Source organism: Peromyscus californicus, unplaced genomic scaffold, assembly GCF_007827085.1.
Source record: "Peromyscus californicus insignis strain IS unplaced genomic scaffold, ASM782708v3 Scaffold_4__1_contigs__length_199733344, whole genome shotgun sequence".
Lineage (NCBI taxonomy): Eukaryota > Metazoa > Chordata > Mammalia > Rodentia > Cricetidae > Peromyscus > Peromyscus californicus.
In genome coordinates, this window is record NW_026294562.1 from 6,379,984 (window position 1) to 6,399,250 (window position 19,267).

At 42.5% G+C, this 19,267-nt stretch overlaps 1 protein-coding gene across 3 annotated transcripts in view; it reads right to left on the minus strand.

Annotated features, from left to right (window-relative positions):
* The window catches only part of Acsl5 (acyl-CoA synthetase long chain family member 5), a 47,092-nt gene that overhangs the window by 2,515 nt on the left and 25,310 nt on the right, over positions 1 to 19,267 (minus strand). For all 3 annotated transcript variants that reach the window (XM_052712602.1, XM_052712600.1, XM_052712601.1), the window contains exons 4-18: positions 16,476 to 16,540; positions 16,264 to 16,365; positions 14,726 to 14,825; positions 13,609 to 13,787; positions 12,835 to 12,867; positions 12,700 to 12,751; positions 11,864 to 11,937; positions 10,981 to 11,058; positions 9,626 to 9,760; positions 6,769 to 6,903; positions 5,826 to 5,921; positions 3,012 to 3,084; positions 2,724 to 2,812; positions 2,346 to 2,462; positions 350 to 493 (exon numbers count right to left, since the gene is read on the minus strand). In XM_052712602.1, the coding sequence (XP_052568562.1) occupies positions 350 to 493; positions 2,346 to 2,462; positions 2,724 to 2,812; positions 3,012 to 3,084; positions 5,826 to 5,921; positions 6,769 to 6,903; positions 9,626 to 9,760; positions 10,981 to 11,058; positions 11,864 to 11,937; positions 12,700 to 12,751; positions 12,835 to 12,867; positions 13,609 to 13,787; positions 14,726 to 14,825; positions 16,264 to 16,365; positions 16,476 to 16,540 (1,472 nt within the window). The remainder of the gene's footprint in view (positions 1 to 349; positions 494 to 2,345; positions 2,463 to 2,723; positions 2,813 to 3,011; positions 3,085 to 5,825; positions 5,922 to 6,768; positions 6,904 to 9,625; positions 9,761 to 10,980; positions 11,059 to 11,863; positions 11,938 to 12,699; positions 12,752 to 12,834; positions 12,868 to 13,608; positions 13,788 to 14,725; positions 14,826 to 16,263; positions 16,366 to 16,475; positions 16,541 to 19,267) is intronic.

Consider the following 19,267-nt stretch of genomic DNA (forward strand, 5'->3'; position numbering starts at 1 on the left):
TCTTCAAAGGGCAGTTGTCATTAAGCTTAAAGAACCCCTAGCCAATCCATGTTGAAACTCACCATTCCCAGCACCTATAACACCGGTTTTAGTGCGGCGTATAGAGGACAGTTTGTGTCAGAGAAGCTCCTCAGAGTGGACACAAAGGGTCCCAACAACCCAAAGTCATGTGAAATAAAAGCTACCTCTTGAAATAGCTGTTTTCATAATCCCAACAAATTGTTTCATGGATGTTTATGATTCAGAATGTAGTTGTGTAGTAGCTGGGGTGTCTTATCTGGGCCCAGCTATACAAATGTCCTATGGCTACGAGAACCAACATGCGCCATCTCTGAAACTGGTGTGTTACCTGTAAGCTCTCCCCATGGACAAAAACTTGCAATACTGGTCTGCTTCTGATGTAAACATTTTCTATCTTCTCTGGAGCAATGTATTCTCCTTGTGCCAATTTGAAAATATTCTTCTTCCGGTCAATGATTTTCAGAGTTCCATTCTGTATGAGGCAGATAAAAGCACCTGTGTTGAAGCCTTGGTGATGGTATCAGAAGGAAGGTGGGAAAGGCACTGGTATTGTCCTTATTTAAAATGGTTTCTCTGGAGTTCTCTGTTTCTCTTTCTTGGCTTTGGAGAAATGAAAAGTGACTTCCACAAAGCCTGTCTACAGAAAGCCAACCAGCAAGCCTCAGGGAAAGTCCCAGGGGCCTGCTGGGTTATGCAAATGGCTGCCTCATTCAATGAAGACATGCCACAGCTCTCTATTTCTAATAACTTATTTCCAACTACTCCATCTCAAGAACTCTGGGAACGGAGGAGTTATCTTTTACTAAAACTGCTTAATGATTCAGCTCTCCCAGCCATGTTCACTTCCTGTTAAATCCAGGAGCAGGCTAAAACGGTTGCATGCTACTAATCAAGCCAGCCAGTAACTGGGCTTGTTAGGACTGAAGTAGGGCTGGCAGGGCTCTGACCACCATCACAGGTCATTTGCTGCTTCATTTCCCTGAACTTAATTTCTCTGAGGAGCTTATCTTCTCAGGGATTTAAATTGTAGAATTGGGACAAGGGGCAAACAAAATCCACATGACCACACCATAAGTAGGGCTCTACAATGAACTAACACTGGAATGATCAATGAGTCAGACTCATCAATCCAGACTGAAAGTGATCAATAATGAACAGCCTTTTATCACCCGTGTGGGGAGCCATATCTATTGCTTAGACTTAGAGCAGGGGACACTTATTAAACAGAAGCATATTAAACTCAGTCGATAAAGTATATCATGAGGACTGTGTGTTCTTGCAAGTCTTTGTAGCCAAGCATTCTGAATCTCTCTTAAATCTTGAATAATGAGCAAGAAAGGAGTTTGAAGAGGTAGTATAGCACCATTCCCTTAACTCTTAGTAGAAAAAGAAAGCATGAGGAAGGAGAGCCTTGGGAAATCCCCCTGGGGGGTTAAGAAAACAGATGAGATTGACAACAACGACTGACCGCCCGCCAACTGTCCATCAGCAAACCAAGCTGTAAAACAGTCTGGGTCGTCCACCGAGGGGGACTGAAGGGCGCTCAGAGGCAGATATTGGCCTAGGTAAATATGGAACCCTCATTCCTTTGTTTTGATATGTCCCCGTGAATTAATTAAAAAATAAAAACACTCCTTTGAAACTCATAATAGAAAAAGGTTGTAGGCTCAAGATGCTGTCTAACAATAATTTCTACCTTGAGAAAAGTGGGAAGAAAAGGGGGGAAATTTGAAAAGAATACTGCACTTACCCACCTCTTTCCTGGAGAAGTCACCTAATTTTTCCCTGGTCATGAGCCAGCCTTTTCCATTGCAAGGAAACCATGCCAACTCTGAGGTCCAGGATGATCTAACCCTAAAGCATCCCACTTAGGGTTGTATCTGGACACAGCATCAGTACCACTACCTATGGTGTACACATTGCATTTGACAAATATACAAAGAAGAAAGCCTTTCAGTTGGTTCACATTCTGGTGTCTTCTGTAACATGTGGTCAAAATCCTGTAGATAGTCTGGCCTAGCTAGAGGAAGGGCTAGCTTTGGCAGCTTCTAATCACATGTTAACCAGCTTCTTCTGGATTTTACACATCAGTCCATAAGAGAGCTAGGACTAGAACACAGGTCTCCCACTTCTTAAGCTAGGGTCTTTCAATTGGTACTCTCTTCTCTTTATACTTAAAGGAAACCACATAAAAGGTGGCTACAGGGAAATAGGTCTGCAGCCGCCCCAGCTAATTAATGTCACATTCCTGTTCCTCTTGCAACAAGTAGATTATTCTCCCCAGTCCCATAGCAGAGACTCCGAGAAGTTATGGAAATACCCACTGGGAGCCAGCGACCAATGTCTCCAGTGTGAAGCCAGCCATCCTTGTCCAGTGCTTCCTGTGTCTTCTCTGGGTCCTTCAGGTAGCCTTGGAACACATTGTTGCCTTTGATGCAGATCTGTGTACCAGGCAGTAAAAGGGGAAGACAATAGAAATGACTGCTACTTGCACCTTATAAAACACCTGGTCCAATCAAACTCTCTTGGTTTCCACTACAGTGTGGAGGCTCTTTTAGTCCCCATTATAGGGAATGCAGCTCACTGATAATGTATTCCTTCCTAAAAGGTGAGTCAAAGCCAAGCCAGATCACAGTTCTATGTTCCTTTTGGACTAAGCCTCCCCAGTATGGTTATCTGAGTGTTGGGCATGACCTACCCACCTCGCCTTCGTTGTTTACTGAAAAGTAGTTCATGTCAGCCACGTCTTCCAGCTTTACAAAATTGCAAGCCACTGGAGTCCCAACATGACCTAAAACATGCCAGATATTCTGGGCTAAGCAACCATAAAGCAAAGGTGTTTCTAAGATGTTTATGCGATTGACTCTAAAAATGGAAACAGGACTTAAATTTGCCATTTATCACAATTATCCAGAACACCAAAATTACCTAAATCCCTAGACTATGGTTCAGTTAGAAGCCTTCTCCCAACCAGCGGGTGGAAAACCTACCTGCTGTCCAGTCCCCGGGTGATGTAATTGTACATCCAGCTGTGCATTCTGTTTGGCCATAAGCTTCAAACACCTGGGAAAACAAAGAAGAGCTTTGAGACTTAAGATAAAGTGTTGACTGGCCATGCCCTGTGGCCAAGGCAGGAAAACAGGCTATAGCAAGAAGAGCTGGAGATAATTTTGTGAAATCTTGAAGCATGCCCAGCTACTAGTTCTTCACAACTGGGAGTTCATTACAAAGCAAAATCATTCAGAAACAAAACAAAGTACAGAAGCCTATGTGAAAAATGTGGCCTATCAAGGTAGGTGGGGAATGCAAATTGTTCACTAAGTGGTAGACAGCCCAGTGGCCACTGGACTTAGCCTGGGCAAGAGAGCACCTCTGAAGGAAATGAGAAACACAGCAGTGTGCTTCCTGAGGAAAGAGCTCCAGCTTTGACAAAGACCAAGGGTTGGCAAACTTTCTGCACAGGACAAGACTTTATTCTGTGCTTTGTGAGACATCTGGTCTCTGTCCCAACAACTTAACTCTGACAGTGTAACATAAAAGCAGCCACAGACCTTGTATAAATGAATGGGTTAGCTGAGTTCCTGTAAATTTTCAACTATAAAGCAGGCAGTGGGGGTAGTACTAAAGTTGATAACCCTCCTACAGAGAAGATAATCTTGACTAAAGAAAGGCTGCTGACTGGAAGCAAGTTGATAGGCTACTGCAGTCAGAGGTGTGGCCTGCAATCGACAGGGATGGTAGAGATAAAGGGAGAGGGTGAGAGAAGTGTTTCTGGGAAGGGGCTGGAAGCAGAACTTTCTATTAGTCTTTGGGGCTGAAAGAAAAAGGTACTAAGAATGACCAAGAAGTTGGCAGTTTGAAAACCCCAAAGACCCATCACTGACTGGTACCAGTCTTTTGATAATGGGCACATGTACAAGGAACATTCTCTGAGGGTAAGCCTGTATCTGTTTTCTATTTTGTTTGTGAGTGGCTGGCTGAGTCAGCAAACTAGGCACACATTTGGAATGGGAGAGAAAATATCCATATCCAGATAGATGAGGCATAAATGAAAAAATGTAATAAATCCATAAAACTACCAGAAAATGTGGGAACAGACAGTCTTAAGAAATCTCAGAGATTAGAATGGTTTATAGGAGCTGGAGAGATGGCTCAGAAGTTAAGAGCACTGGCTACTTTTCCAGATCTAGGCTCATTCCCAGCAGCTCAAAACCATCCAGTCTCAGGGGATACAGCAGCCAGCCCCTGAAGGCAACAAGCATGCATGTGGAAGAATACACATATACATAAAATGAAAAAAAATTTTAAAATGTAAACAAAAAGCAACAACAAAAATTCTAAAAGGAAAAAAAGGAAAGGCCTGCCTCTGCAATTAAAAAACCACAATAGAAAACCATGCATCAATTGACCTGAATATCAATTCAGTTTTTATATCGCTATAAAAAAGGCAAAAGAAAAAGATGAACTAGGAGCAAATGTCTAGCATAGCAGAGATTAATTTTAAGTATATGAAGTACTCTTAGAGACAGGCAAGGGAACTAATCTCCCTTTGCCTGTTTTCTTTAAGGAACTCATAGAGTAACCCATGGAAGAAAGGCAAGTGTAAGTGGGCAGAGGAGTTTGGTATTAATAAGAGAAACAGCATGAAATGAAGTATTTCATTTAGAAGCAACTAACTGACTGAAAAATCTTATCATTGTCAAGTGTGTGGGGAATGGTGTGGTGATAATGTGTTCCCCAATATATCGTGCACCCTAATAAACTTATCTGGGGTCAGAGAACAGAACAGCCACTAGACAGACATAGAGGTCAGAAAATGGTGGCACTCACACCTTTAATCCTATCACTTGGGAGGAAGAGATCCATCTGGATCTCTGTGAGTTCAAAGCCACACTGGAAACAGTCAGGCATGGTGACACATGCCTTTAATCCCAGGAAGTGATGGCAGGAAGGTATATAAGGCGTGAGGACCAGGAACTAGAAGCATTTGGCTGGTTAAGCTTTTAGGCTTTTAGCAGCAGTTCAGCTGAGATTCATTCGAATGAGGACTCAGAGGCTTCCAGTCTGAGGAAACAAGATCAGCTGAGGAATTGGCAAGGTGAGGTGGCTATGGCTGGTTCTGTCTCTGATCTTTCAGCGTTCCCCCAATACCTGGCTCTGAGTTTGTTTTTATTAATAAGACCTTCAAGATTTGTGATACAGAATGGTACTTCAAGTATTACCCAAACATATGAAAAAGACAAGACCTGCCTGGTGGTGTATATTAACATGTAATAGGCACAAGGCTGGCAAGATAGGTAAAGCCACTTATTCCCAAAACTGAAGACTAAATTCCACCCTTGGGACTCACATTGTGAAAGAAGAGAACCAGAACTCTCAAACTGTCCTCTGACTGCCACACGTGCTGTGGCTGTGGGTCATTTGAGTGCTAACTCCTCTTTGTTTGATAACGAGTGTGTGCTGGAGCATGAGGCAGTGGGTATTTTGGAACACTGATTCCATTTGTGTAAAGATTCCTATGCTTGATGCATGAAGAAATGAATAGTAGGGTTGGGTATTCTGTCCAAGATTTGGGGTGATCATCTCTTTAGTACTTTTCGTTTATGATTCATTTTTTTTTTTTTTTTTGGGGTTTTTCGAGACAGGGTTTCTCTGTGTAGCTTTGCGCCTTTCCTAGGACTCACTTCGTAGCCCAGGCTGGCCTCGAACTCACAGAGATCCGCCTGGCTCTGCCTCCCGAGTGCTGGGATTAAAGGCTTTTTATTTAAACAGTGTGTGCCATTGATGTAAATGTGGAATCTTACCGGACATCCCATTGCAGCCCGGAAGAATGTCAAGACTGGAGTGGAGATGGGGGCGGCTCCAGTGATCATGAGGCGAACCCTCCCACCTAGGCCATCCTGTTCGGTAGAAACAAGAAGAGCTGGTGAACCTCCATTCTTGGCTTCATTTCCCTACTGCAAAATGGGTGAAATCACATGCCCAGCCATCTGACTTGGTTGGTTTATAAGCACTTACACTACAGCCTGACACTCTGGAAAATCACTTAAAATGCCATGCCACCTGTTAGAGTCATCGCCAGCCATGCCTGGGAGACCTTCCATGTATTTTTGTTTTTAAGTTCTTCAATTTGTGTCACTTATAAACCCAGCGAAACAGATTCAGACAATGATACAGAGTGCTCACACCTACGCAGAAGCTGCTGTGTGCTTTCTCACTTCTCTTTAGTGGCCAAGTTGCCCAAGAGTGATCTCAAATGGTCACAGCAGCGCTAAGGAGGTGGCACAGTGGGTGAGGCACCTGGTGTGCAAGCACGAAAACCAACGTTCACACTCAGAACTCAAATGGAGCCAGATGCTGTGGCGCACACCTGTAATCCCCGTTCTCTTCTATGATGAGATGGGAAATGAACGTAAGAGAATCCCCACAAGTTATCAGGCCAAATGGCAACTTCATGGATGCAGCAGTGAACAAGAGAGAACCCGTGGAAGGTGAGGCTTGGCATCTGAAGTTGTCCTGTGAACCTTACACAAACGCCATTGCACATGCTTCCCCACCACCAACCACGCCCAAACACACACACACACACACACACACACACACACAAAGGAAGAGAGGCACAAAGAAAAAGGTGAGTAGGCATAGAAGATCTAGGATGCTCTCTAGTTAGGGTGCCCCTGAAACCTGAGAGGAGAGGAGGATGCTGAGTACCAGCCAGCCCTGGTGTCCAGGACCCATTCAGCTTACTTGGATCTTTGAAAAGACCAGCTTGTCCCACAAACTGTCCCGCCGAATGATGCCATTTTTCACTTCGTTGAATTTACTGATAATAGCCAGGTTCAACAAGAACTTCTTCAAGGGTGTCTTGGCTTCATTTTGTACCTGGAGGGTGATAAGGCCATTTGTTAGGGGCCAAGATGCTGACTTCTTGCTTCAGAAGGAAGCAGCCCATACTCATGAACTAGGTTGCTTACTAATACACCCATAGAACTGTAGCCACACTCCGAAACGAGTGAAGGTACTACATAACACAGAGCCCCAGAGTGCACAGACTCCTGGTCCCTGAGAAACGATTTTGATAACTGAGATAAACAAATCAAAAAAGATGGCCACAGCCACCACTGGTTAAAAAATCAGATAGGAAATCACTCCATGGGCATGATCACCCTGTGGCTTTTGACTTAGGAGCCCGGAGAAAGGTTTAGGAATCTGAGTTATTTTTTTCTCCCCCAACCCCCAGAATCTGACTTTTAAAACTTAGTACCACCTTTCTTCTCCCCTGCCTCAATGACATTTTCACATCCTCCAAATCTGGAGAATTACCATCTTTATAACAAATGTCCTTTAGTCACATCATACAAAATCCAACAGAAGTCCCTAATGACATCTTTCTCCCCTTTGAGCTTAAACACTTAATATCATTTTTCCCAATCCATGTTATTTTCATGACCCTGCCATTGTAACTTATCTATCAACCACACTCCTCTATGAGAAGAGCATCCCCATGTGCAGCCCACAGGAACCTCTTCATTTTCAAAATTAAAGCCTAAACTCTACTCCAACCTCAGGACCTTTTTATACTGAAAGTTGCACTCATGGACACTGGAGCTCTTTCCAGTTTAAAATGTGCAGGATGACTCCCCTGACTCGTGTTTCCTTTTACAGGCCTCAAACAGCCGTGGTATTCATCCCCACCTCCCAGCTCAGGCTGTGGTCCAGGCTGTGAGCATCTGCTCAGGCTTGTGACATCATTTAGCCACATCTCCCCATCTGATTCTGAAGTACACTAAATGTTGCCTACATCATGCTGGCCTGATGCCTCTCTGTGGTGATATTGTGTTCCCCAAAATATTGTGCACCCTAATAAACTTATCTGGGGTCGGAGAACAGAAAAGCCACTAGACAGAGAGGCCAGAAAATAGTGGCACACACATCTTTAATCCTAGCATTCTGTCTGGATCTCTGTGAGTTCAAAGCCACACTGGAAAGAGCTTTTAATTCCAGGAAGTGATGGCAGGAAGCAGAAAGGTATTTAAGGCGTGAGGATGAGGAACTGCCTGGTTAAGCTTTTAGGCTTTTAGCAGCAGTTCAGCTGAGATTCCTTCTGGATGAGGACACAGAAGCTTCCAGTCTGAGGAAACAGGATCAGCTGAGGAACTGGCAAGGTGAGAAAGCTGTGGCTTGTTCTGCTTCTCTGATCTTCCAGCATTCACCCCAATAACTGGCCTTGAGTTTGTTTTTATTAATAAGACCTTTTAAGATTCATGTTACACCTCTCTTAACCACAGACTGCTTGCCTTTAACAATCACAGGACTAGCTCTCCTGACATCACCTGCAAAAAGCTACGACTGAAATTCATCTAATACAAATTTTCATTTTACTAAATAAGCTCCAGATTCAAGTTATTTATTATGTATTAATATTTCAAAATATTTCCTCTCAAAAATAAAAAGTTCAATAACACAGACAAAAACCATAACAACCCTAATGATTCCACAGTCTGATAAAGAAGAATTATTAACAGTGCTTCCAGTGTCTACACATCATCTCAGTTCTAGAACACTGTCCATTCTTAGTACAGCTCAATTTGGCCTCTGGTAAGACTGAACAGCAATATCAGAATCAGAGGTAAAGCCTGAAGCATATGAATAATGGCATTAGTTCCTTGGGCTCAAGGTCTATGGAATAACATGTACTGTATTATATTGCCTGGCTTCAGATTCTAGCTCTCAATGGCCAGTTGCAGAAATTAGCTAATCAAAGATTTAGGTGAAAACTGAGCTTACGATAACTTGTATCAGAAAGCAAAGAATCCATCATAGACTACTGAGGTCATGTCAAAAGGACATATAAGAATTTTATGGGCAAACTTGGAACATCAAAATGAATGACTAAAATGGATGGAAAAAATACAAATATAAAGATAATGAGTTTGTGATAATATAAAAAAAAATTCTCACTGGCTACTTTTGAGGATTTGGGGGGCATGAATTCATTATATTTATGAGTGATAAATGAAGGGGGGAATAAAATATTTATTGGGTCTTTATGGCAGAATGTCAACTAAAGAATATAAAAGAAACAAGAGTTAGAATTAGGAAAACCATCATTTTGCAACCTCAGGGAGTAGTACTCAGTGATGGCCGAAACTACTAAGTGATAGTTTATTCTGGTCCTTTTTCCTTATTTGCTATGGCTGGGAAAAATTTTTAACATTCAAGGCTCTGTTTCCTCCTCATCAGAGTTCTGCGAACAAGCATGATTTACTATTTTTCTTAAAAGGGTTAAATAAGCGGACACATCAGAAATGTTGACCTTGATCTGACAGCTCAGCAAAATGCTGTATCACCAGCACATGCCAATCAGAGGAAGAACTTTGCAGTGTGCTGGTTAAAAATTGAGGTGCTCCCCCAAGTCTGAGTGCAGTTATTCCTCAGATCAGCAATATTATCCAGACAAAGATATTATGGCTTCTCGTGGTTATAGTTGTAACTTGGCTTATGTCAATCCTTGTTGGGGCTGGAATAGAGGTAGAATTAATGCTTGTCAGGATACAGTCTCCCAGAGCCTCTCACTATAATCCCAACAGAACAGGGCTCATACCTTATCATAGACCCTGTTGAGGAGTCGAGGCACCGTGGGAAACACTGTGGGCTTCAAAACCTTCATGTCGTCAGGTAGCAACCGGATATCTCCTTGGAAGAACCCAACTCTGCCTCCACAGGAAAATATGACAGCCTGAAACAAGATGGGAGACAGGGCTCAGAGCCATGCATCACTGTAGGTGGGGCCTATCTCCAAGTAAGACAATAAGCTGAAATCCACAGGCACTTTCCTCTGCCTATCACCTGCTTCCAACCAACCCAGATACCCAGGTATCTCCGGGAGGCTCCCCCCAAGAAAGGATGGAAGCACTACTGTTGAGGTGGTAAGACAGATAATAAACTGTGACACTATGGGTCCCGCCCTCAGGCTCTACTACAGTTCTGTGTGCCAGTCTAAGATACCACCCTTCATAAGAAACACTCATCTTATGGCACTAAGAAAATCTGCTGCCAGTTAAAAGAGAAGAACATGCCTTCAGATAAAACCATCCCAATTTGAGAAATGCTAAAATGTATGTAAAGTTTTATTAGAATCAATGTGGCATTTTGTACATTAACCAAACATATACTGGGTAAAGAGATCCTCAAGGCAAAGAGAGTGGAAAGACCTCTCTACCACAGCACCTGTGGTTTTGAAAGGTCAATACTTCTTTTATTCTCAAATCGGCTTTAGAATGGCTGGAAATTTTGGAGACCATTCCCAGAAGGGACACACACTGTACCTGGCAATATCACCTTACACACTCAAGTGAGGGGTAAAAATGTTCCTTGGGGATAGCTGGCCCTTGATCTAGATCAAATGTTCCTTCCCTGGTCCCTCTGGACACTTTTTTCTCTAACCCTAGATCCTCTCAAAATGCTAACCAATGCTAGGTGGTGGTGGCACATGCCTTTAATCCCAGCACTCAGGAGGCAGAGGCAGGCGGATCTGTGAGTTCGAGGCCAGCCTGGTCTACAGAGTGAGATCCAGGAAAGGCACAAAGCTACACAGAGAAAACCTGTCTCGAAAAACAAAAAACAGACAACCAAACAAAAAATGCTAACCAACATAGAAGTAAAAAAGAAGACATAATGTCTGGTGAGTCACCTCAGGATTAAGAAAAGACAGACAGTATGCACCCTGTGAAGTCAGGAGCAAGTATTAACCTCCTTAGGCATGCAGAGTTACTATGTGAAGGACCTCAGTAAGCCAGGGCGCTACCATGATTAGGACTCAGGATCCAATGGCATGCCTGTGCTTGATTCCCTAGAGAAAGGACTAGGCCTGTAACTGCATCTCTGGCTTTTGAATAAATGTGGGACCGACAGGTCAGAAAACCCCTTTCCTACCTGCTAGACACACAGGACACTCACCTGAACAACCCTCTCAAACATATGAGCCAAGGGAAGGTAGGATATGCTCACATCCTCGGGGGTGGGATGGAAGATAGGCTGTAGATGAGGGAACAAGGAAACAAGAGTGGATCCATGTTAAGTTTCTCTTCCAACAGAGATTTTAAAACCAATCTCTCTCTTCTCTGAGTAAGCCTGGCTGACTGAAACCATCCTATCTAATTGAGAGAGTGGTAGGGTAGGGGAAAAGTTGACGTTTTGGCATCATCTTTAAGAGTCCTAAAATCCATAGCACATAAACATCTCCCTGTGTACTCGGTGTATCCCACAACCCGATATGCTTTGTAACCATTAATTGCTTTGAACTATATGGAATACAGGGACTTACAGGGATTCTAAAAGGCTGAGGCCTGACATGTAGTCCTGAAGACCATGTCAGTGTTTTCCATACTTAGGTACTGCTGTGGTTCACATGCAAAAGGCCCTGTAAGCTCATGTGTTTAAACACTTGATCCTTGGATGGTACTACTGTTTCCTAAAGTTGTAGATCTTTTAGAAGGTGGAGCCTCACTGCAGGAAGTGGATTACTTAGGGTCTCACTTCCTGTCTACTGGTTCTCAGTCCACCAAGATATGAAGAATCCCAAGTGTGCATGCCTCACAAACGGGGCTGCCTGGCAACATGCCTTCTCCCCCATGCTGGACTGTAACTCCACAAACGTGAAGCCAAAATCAGCCCTCCTCCCTTAAGTGTCTTCTGTTGGGTATTTTGTCACAGTGATGAGAAAAATAGTACAGATTTTTACCTATATTTTCCTCCCTGTGCTCCATCTAAATTCCATAATTACAAATCTTATAGCTGATTCACACTTTAGTGAGGGCCTCATTTTTGACTGACCACTGACCTCCAGCAATCTGAGAAAAGCAGCCATGTTTGAAACAACATTTTGATGGGTTATCATAGCTCCTTTGGGGTCACCTGTAGGAAATCAGGGGCGAAGAGAAAGATCCTTAGTGTGCTAATTGGTAAGCTTTGGCTTTGAAAGAAGTTAAATTCCATTTGGTTCTGTTCTAGAGACAAACGTCTGTCCCCTTGCTGTAGCTGTCTGTGGATATATATGCCTCTGCTTAGGACGGATTCATGGCCCTGGAAATCGTACACTTACTGTATTATTGACCTCTTCCTGATACAGCACAGCCACAATCTCAGATGACAATAGTCAAAAAGAAAATTACAAATAAACCCTTCTTGTGCTGCTCACGTTTAAGACTTTATACCAAAGATCACCTTACAATACCACTAATAAACTTTATAAACCAGGCATATTGGAATGGACCACAGTAAACACAATTAAACCTTCTACTAAATGTTGTTGAGCAAGGACACAGGCATCTGTGGAGAACCATCACTGAGTAACCCTGGCTGAATGAAACCATCTCAGTGGTGTGTTCTATAAAACCATCCCAGTAATATGTCTAAATTGAACAGTGGAAGACTAGAGGGAAAAGTTGACATTTTGACATCATCTTTAAGACTCCCAAAATCCATAGCATGTGAATATAGCCATGTGTATTCAATGGAGTCTATTTCTTAAGCTTCTGGTTTTTCTATCTGGGAATCCATTCATAAATGCCTTGGTGTAAGCCCCCGGGGACAGGGCTAGTGGCAGGGTATGCTCCAGGGACTTGAGCCTTGTTTACAGTTCCCTGGGAGCTCTGTCAAGGTCTCATGGGCACTGACCTGTAGTTCCACTGGTGAAGCAGATGACACTTAGGTTTTCTGGGTTTGGAGGCTGGAGGAGAAGCACAAGGGTGTTAGTCTGCCATAAGCTCAGAGTGGATTATTATAAAACTCAGATTCAGGAAGAACACTTACCACTGGCTTCTTGAAGTTCTCTTTGCCTAGATTCTACATGCACCGGAAATCAAGAAGAAGAAAGGGTTGTTGAGGACAGAAACACTTACGACAAACTCAGCTCTCTCTTTCCCTGTTCCCAACTTCCCAATTTCCAACCTGGATTGGGTCCATAAGCCAGTGTTGATGTATAATGGAAGCACCAGAGAAAAGTACAAAGTTTCTCAAGAATGTTAATCTAAAGAAGGCGAGCTCAAATGTCCAAACTTCTCATCATTCTCTTAGAGTCTAGTCTTATAAGACCATAATTAAACCTTTCTTGGATGATATAAATAGTGAACATGCCAGGATTTACACTATGCCAATCACTTTGCTGAGCACTTCACACACACTAATTCATTTAACTCTTGCCAACATGTCTGTGAGATTAGGACCATTTTAATACTCGGTTTATATAGCTAGGGAAAGATGTGCTTCCTAACAGATGAAGGACTAGAATGTGAACCAGGCAACCTGCCTTAGGGACCAGATGTATAATCATCCTTGAGTTCTCTCTATCCGTACATTCTCTGCTCAGAAGTGCATACAGCTAGCCAAGGAAACGTGTCCACCTCTGTCATGAGTTTTATAGTCATCTTGAAAAGACTGTTCTTCAAGCTTCTGAGTCTGATTTATGTCGTGTATGACATCCCTGGACAACAACAGTCCACATGCTCTTGTGTAGATGCGCTCCCTGCAAGCTGCTCATAGTGATAAATCGGCTATAAGCTGCAAGCTGCTGTTTTTGACTCATACCTCAGCATCAGATAGGGATAACACTTCAACTCCACACTTCTCTCCTCTTTTCTTGAGGTCGTCATCAAAGGGGTCCATGAGGATGACTGTCTTCAGGCCTGGTGTAAGGCCCTTCTCCACATTTTCTATTAGCATTGTTGCTTTTTGGGTTGTATCACAAATGACTACAGGGATATCAGCTGAAAGCAAAAACCAAGCCAGAGGTCACCAACCTACTCTGCTAAATACATGACTGCTTTGCAAAGGGGGTGGGGGCAGATTTTTAAAAGTCAAACTCAGTAGGTCCCTGAATGAGATTACATCCATAAATGAGATTTACAGAGTTCAAGCCAAAATACTCTATTAATTATGAAAAAGGAAAAGAAAAAGAAAAAAATGAGTTTAACTGAAATACAAGCCCCACCCCTTTAATGTTGCTGACACATTTTAGTTTCTAGAACTATGCAAATCCTTTTGTTTAAGAAAACTCATTCAAACACTTTCTGTTAGAGCTCATTCCCTCTGGTGTGCTTTGCAGGGCAGATAACCCACGAGGAAGCAGAGTGCAGATGGAATGTTTAGTAGACAAACACTTCATGATTCTAAATTTCATCATTTTCTCTGATTTTTATGGTCACAGATAGAAAATTCTGAAGTATCTGTTATTCAAACAAATCTACTCAGTCTCAATGCAAAGACATAAAATAACCCCTGAGACATGTGAAAGGATGCTGCTTGCCAGTTGAACTTGGACTTGTTTCTCTAACAATGGCAGTTTTCCTTTATATATTCACATGCATATTGGTGCATATTGCTTAAATCTACTGACTTAAGCTTTCAAAGGATGGGAAGGAAACTCTGTAGTTGTACTGTGACTTGAGCAAGCCTATTGCGTGCAGACTTTTAGTCCATGTCTTGTCTCTAAACAAGTTACTATCCTATACCATCTTAAATAATTTCGCTGAACCTCTTATCTAAGCATACCTTCGTCTCATAGGAATTTTTGTAGTTTCCCTGTAAATGATATTCTAAATACTATAATATCAGAAAAATAAGAAAAGAGAAAGAAAAAAACTAAATTGAAGAATTACTCCACATTAAGAAAAAATAAAGTTATAATATAATAGCAAAGTTTTACCCTTGTTGATAACATATATGATGGCTTCTGCTCCCAAAGTGTCATAGAGGGGGACAGCTACCATGGAATATGTGTAACAGGCCAACTCAGAGATGACCCACTGCAGAGAAAAAGTTTAAGTTAAGACCTAGAAGATGACTTTGAAGAACATTGATTCAGACATTCAGCTAACAAATATTTATTTGATATGTTAATGTTCAAAAAAAACCTTTAGGAATGGCCATAAGGGCTATCACTGATCCTGCTCTAAGGGAGATACACGAGCTAAGGTATGCACAGAAATCACCACCAAACTGAGGTAGACCATCATACAAAGAAGAGAGTGGCCATTCCACCCATAAGAGATGTGAAAAGCATTCGGGAGACTATGCGAGGCAGAGGTCATTTTCAAGAGTGGGGGTCAAGATTATCTGGGACTGCTCCAGCAGCTAGGGAAATTGGACAGAACTTCAAAGGACTGCTATTATTGGATTATGAACATGGAGGTAAAAATCCATCTAAATACAGTGGAAATGAACAAAGAGAAAACCATGCCACCGTGTCCACACACTTAACAGCATGAAGAGTGTGGCACAAAGAGTACCATTATCTTCTAACCACTGCCCTTAAATGGCAGTCTAGGTCTTAGAGACTGATTTATGTCCCTATTCTCTGTACCCAAATTCATGTTGAAACCCTAACCATCAGTATGACTATAAAGTTAAATACAGACATAAGAATGTGGTCATAATCCAGAGATGAAGAAGATACCCCAGGGATGCATGTGCACAGAGAAAAGACAGCATGAGAAAATAATGAGAAGATAGCACCTGCACATCAATGGGAGATGCATTAGCAGTAAGTCAGCTGCAGGTACCATAATCTCATGCTTCACTGTGGCAGCCCTGGAAGACTGATATACCAGGTTTGATATTAAGTTCCCAGATTAGAGTAAGGTCACATGTTCTTACTGAAGCTCCCAAACTGGGGTACACAGCGGTTTTCAGGACTAATTTAAAAATCTAATAAAGCAACTGGCCCTAACAAATGCATGGGCCCCCCAAAAAATCTCTTCCTGGGGATGTCAGGGCTAATGGTTTTATTGTAACTGGGGAAGAAGATTATTTCCAACCATCTTAGTGTATTTCATCTGCTTCTAGCTCGCTGTGTGAAGACAGTGACGGCCAGAGTCAACAGCCACGGATGCCTTGGTTTACCAGGCCAAGTACAGAGCGTACATCCTACTTCTTATAAACGCTGACTTATCCTGTTCTTCAACACCTTCAAGATTTCACTTAGTCGTCTCTCGCACTGTCTTTATTCTCCTCATCGGAAAATCAGACTGACTTAAAATGTTCTGCGCAGAAGTAGGAAATATAAGTCCAACTACTCAGACTAGAGCAGCAGACACTCAGCAGGGATTTAAGGAGGCTCTGAAGCCCCACTCTTTGACTAGAAGAACAATATGGAATCTTTAAATAGCTTTGGTAAGTCATCAGCAAATGTCAGAATGCTGTATTGGGGGATATAATTTCACTTAGTTAGCATCAACATGGTACCTCTGGCCTATTTTGAGCAAAGATGCCAACAAATTGGTCCTGTGATGGCTTGTACCCTTTATACAAAAGACAGGAACCCAGGTACTCTGCTCGATCAGACACCTAGGAGAGAGAATAAGGGGTCAGGGAGAAGAAGCCAAGATCAAAAAGAGACCAAAGCAGCTCATGGCATATCAGCAAAGGCATTTTCCTAGAGCATGAGCTCCACTTGCCTGTTTGTAGGATATCCACCTGTAGGGCTGGTTTGGCTTTCTGTATCCCAAGCAAGGTCCATTGTCTAAAACATACAACATTGAAAGCAAATCAATTCTAAGGGCAAATTGTTTGTTTGGACCAGATAAGAAAAAAGACCACCCAGAAGAGGCAAAGACACAAAGGATAAATCTAACAAGAATCTGAATTTCTATGGTGTCCAGGAAAAGTAAGGGCAAACATTTAGAAAACATTACAAGGCAGGGTAGTTCAGTATTGATTCCATGGCTACCATAAGAAGACAGGCCCTCAGGCTGCCAGTTGGACTAGCCCATGTAACATAAACAGACTACGCTGTGCAAATGACACAAACAGCCTGTACCAAATGAGAGAGAAGAAAAACTGAGCATCTCTATAATAAAAATATGCTAATGACAAAAAATCAAAATATGAATCATGGTCCTTACTATACCATTACTAATACTATTTCCTTCCATTGTTCTTATACATGGTTTTACACAGTTGTGGTCATCAACATATTTGGAATAAACAGAGAATTTTGGTTCTGTGCTTCCTTCCCCAATCTGGTGTAAACATTTCCATGCTATTTTTTTTTTCCTCTGTAGAGATTTCAACAGCCATCTGATGACTTTCACTGTGGTTCTGTGTAACAGCTCCAAGTTCCTCAGTCCCTCTAAATAATTCTATGGTAAGTATTATCAAATTTATCATTTCAATTTAGAATATTCCCTTAAACACTGTTCCTTAGTATGAAATAAAAAGAGTTGATTGTTTTTTTTTTTGTCAATTTGATACAAGCTAGAGTCATCTGAGAAGAGAGAACCTCAACTGAGAAATTGCCTCTATCAGATTGGCCCATGGGCAAGTTTGGGGGCATTTTCTTGATTAATGATTGATGTGGGAGAGCCCCACCCACTGTAGCTGGTGCCATCCCTAGGCAGGTGGGCCTGAGTTGTATTAAAACTCAAGCAGGTAAGCAGCACCCCTCCATCATTCTTACCTTTGCTCCTGTTTGAGTTCCTGCCCCAACTTCCCTCAGTAAGCGACTGTGAAGAGGAAGTGGAAGCCAAACCACCCGTTTACTTCCCAAGTTGCTTTTGGTTGTGGTTGGTTTGCTGTTGTTGTGGTGGTGGTTGTTGTTGTTTGATCACAGCAATAGAAAGCAAACAGGGTAGAAGGGGCGGGACTTCGGTCGCCCAGCTCTGTGCAACTTGGCAGGACTGTTTAAAATTGATTTGGGGGCCTTGTAGATCTGAAAAGTTGTTACTTTCATCTGCTTTAACAGATAATGAAACTGGATCTTTCCAAATATTTTTATATTTTGATCTATTCTCATGAATCAGCTGTTCATGTACTTTACTTGTTTATCTGAGAGTGTCTTCTAAGGTGGGGAGTCTCACACAGACTGTAAGAACATAGGCTTAAGCCGGGCGGTGGTGGCACATGCCTTTAATCCCAGCACTCGGGAGGCAGAGCCAGGTGGATCTTTGTGAGTTCAAGGCCAGCCTGGGCTACCAAGTGAGTTCCAGGAAAGGCGCAAAGCTACACAGAGAAACCCTGTCTCAAAAAAAAAAAAAAAAAAAAGAACACAGGCTTGCCTTCAGTATTTCCGCAATTTGTGCCTTACATTGGACAGTAAGAGAATTTAATAATATAAATATAAATAAATTTACAGTATAAATTTATAATATAAGTATCGGAACCACTTGGCCTGCCTTAAAATCAGAACAAGTCTGGAAGATTCTGGAGATGTGGCCGAGTGGTAGAACATGGGCCTGGCATGCACAAGGCCCTGGGTTCAATCCTCAGCACCACCAAAATAAATAGAAATAAATGAGTGACAGTTCAAGAACTCAGCCAGATCGCTGAGAGGAATTCAGGACTTGCCCAGGGAATCCTCACTGAGAACTGAAGGGCAGATTTGTGAACTTCTCAATCGAGTGATGAGGGAAAAAGGGAGGGAAAGCAGGAAAGATTAGGGAGATGCGAAAAGTGAATGGGGAGACTGAGGGATTCCCTTCCTGCCAAAGCAGCTTCAGGAGAAATAAAATCTCAAGCCAAAACATTCCCTGGAGTGTAGCAAGTCCTGACAAGCCCATTGACCACAGTCACTGATCCCCAAGGGCGGTGTCTCTGGGCCCACCAATGAGATCCTTTGTCCTGATATGGTCACTAATGACAGCTCCTGTTGATGGCCTGCATACGCCATCGCAGGCACACTAACACTTGGTCTTCAGGACTATTGTCATTCCCACTGGACTAAGAATTATGAAGGCCTGGACCACCTTGAAGCTCACCTAATAATGTGGAGGAGACTCTCCCACACCTTCTCATTACTTCCTGAGTAATAAAACTGCTGGCAGAGGCCCTTAGCCAAGGAGCAAGTCAAATAATTAGCCCAAGGGGGCAACAGCTCAAGTCTCATTAAATTCTGTGCCCGTCAGCTTTTGCTGGCAAATTCCTGACCTCCTTGTTTAACTTACTCGACTTGGTTGAGTTCTAAGGTGTGGCTAACTTCAAAGAGTACAGCTGAGAACATGTCACAGCTAGGTGGACACCCGAAGCTGAGCAGAGTTTACACTGCATGCGGAACCTCCAGAACTCCTCTTTTGAATCTTCCCAAGAACCGCTAGGTCTCATTTCCTGGAATTCTGATTTGATGGAAAAAAGCTTGAACCATGGAGTACACATTTTAACCAGCATTTCCAGATCAGTCTGGAAGTTTAAAGGACTGACTGATACATTCAACCCCAGAAAACATCAGAATTGCCATTTTCTCCTAGGGCAGAAG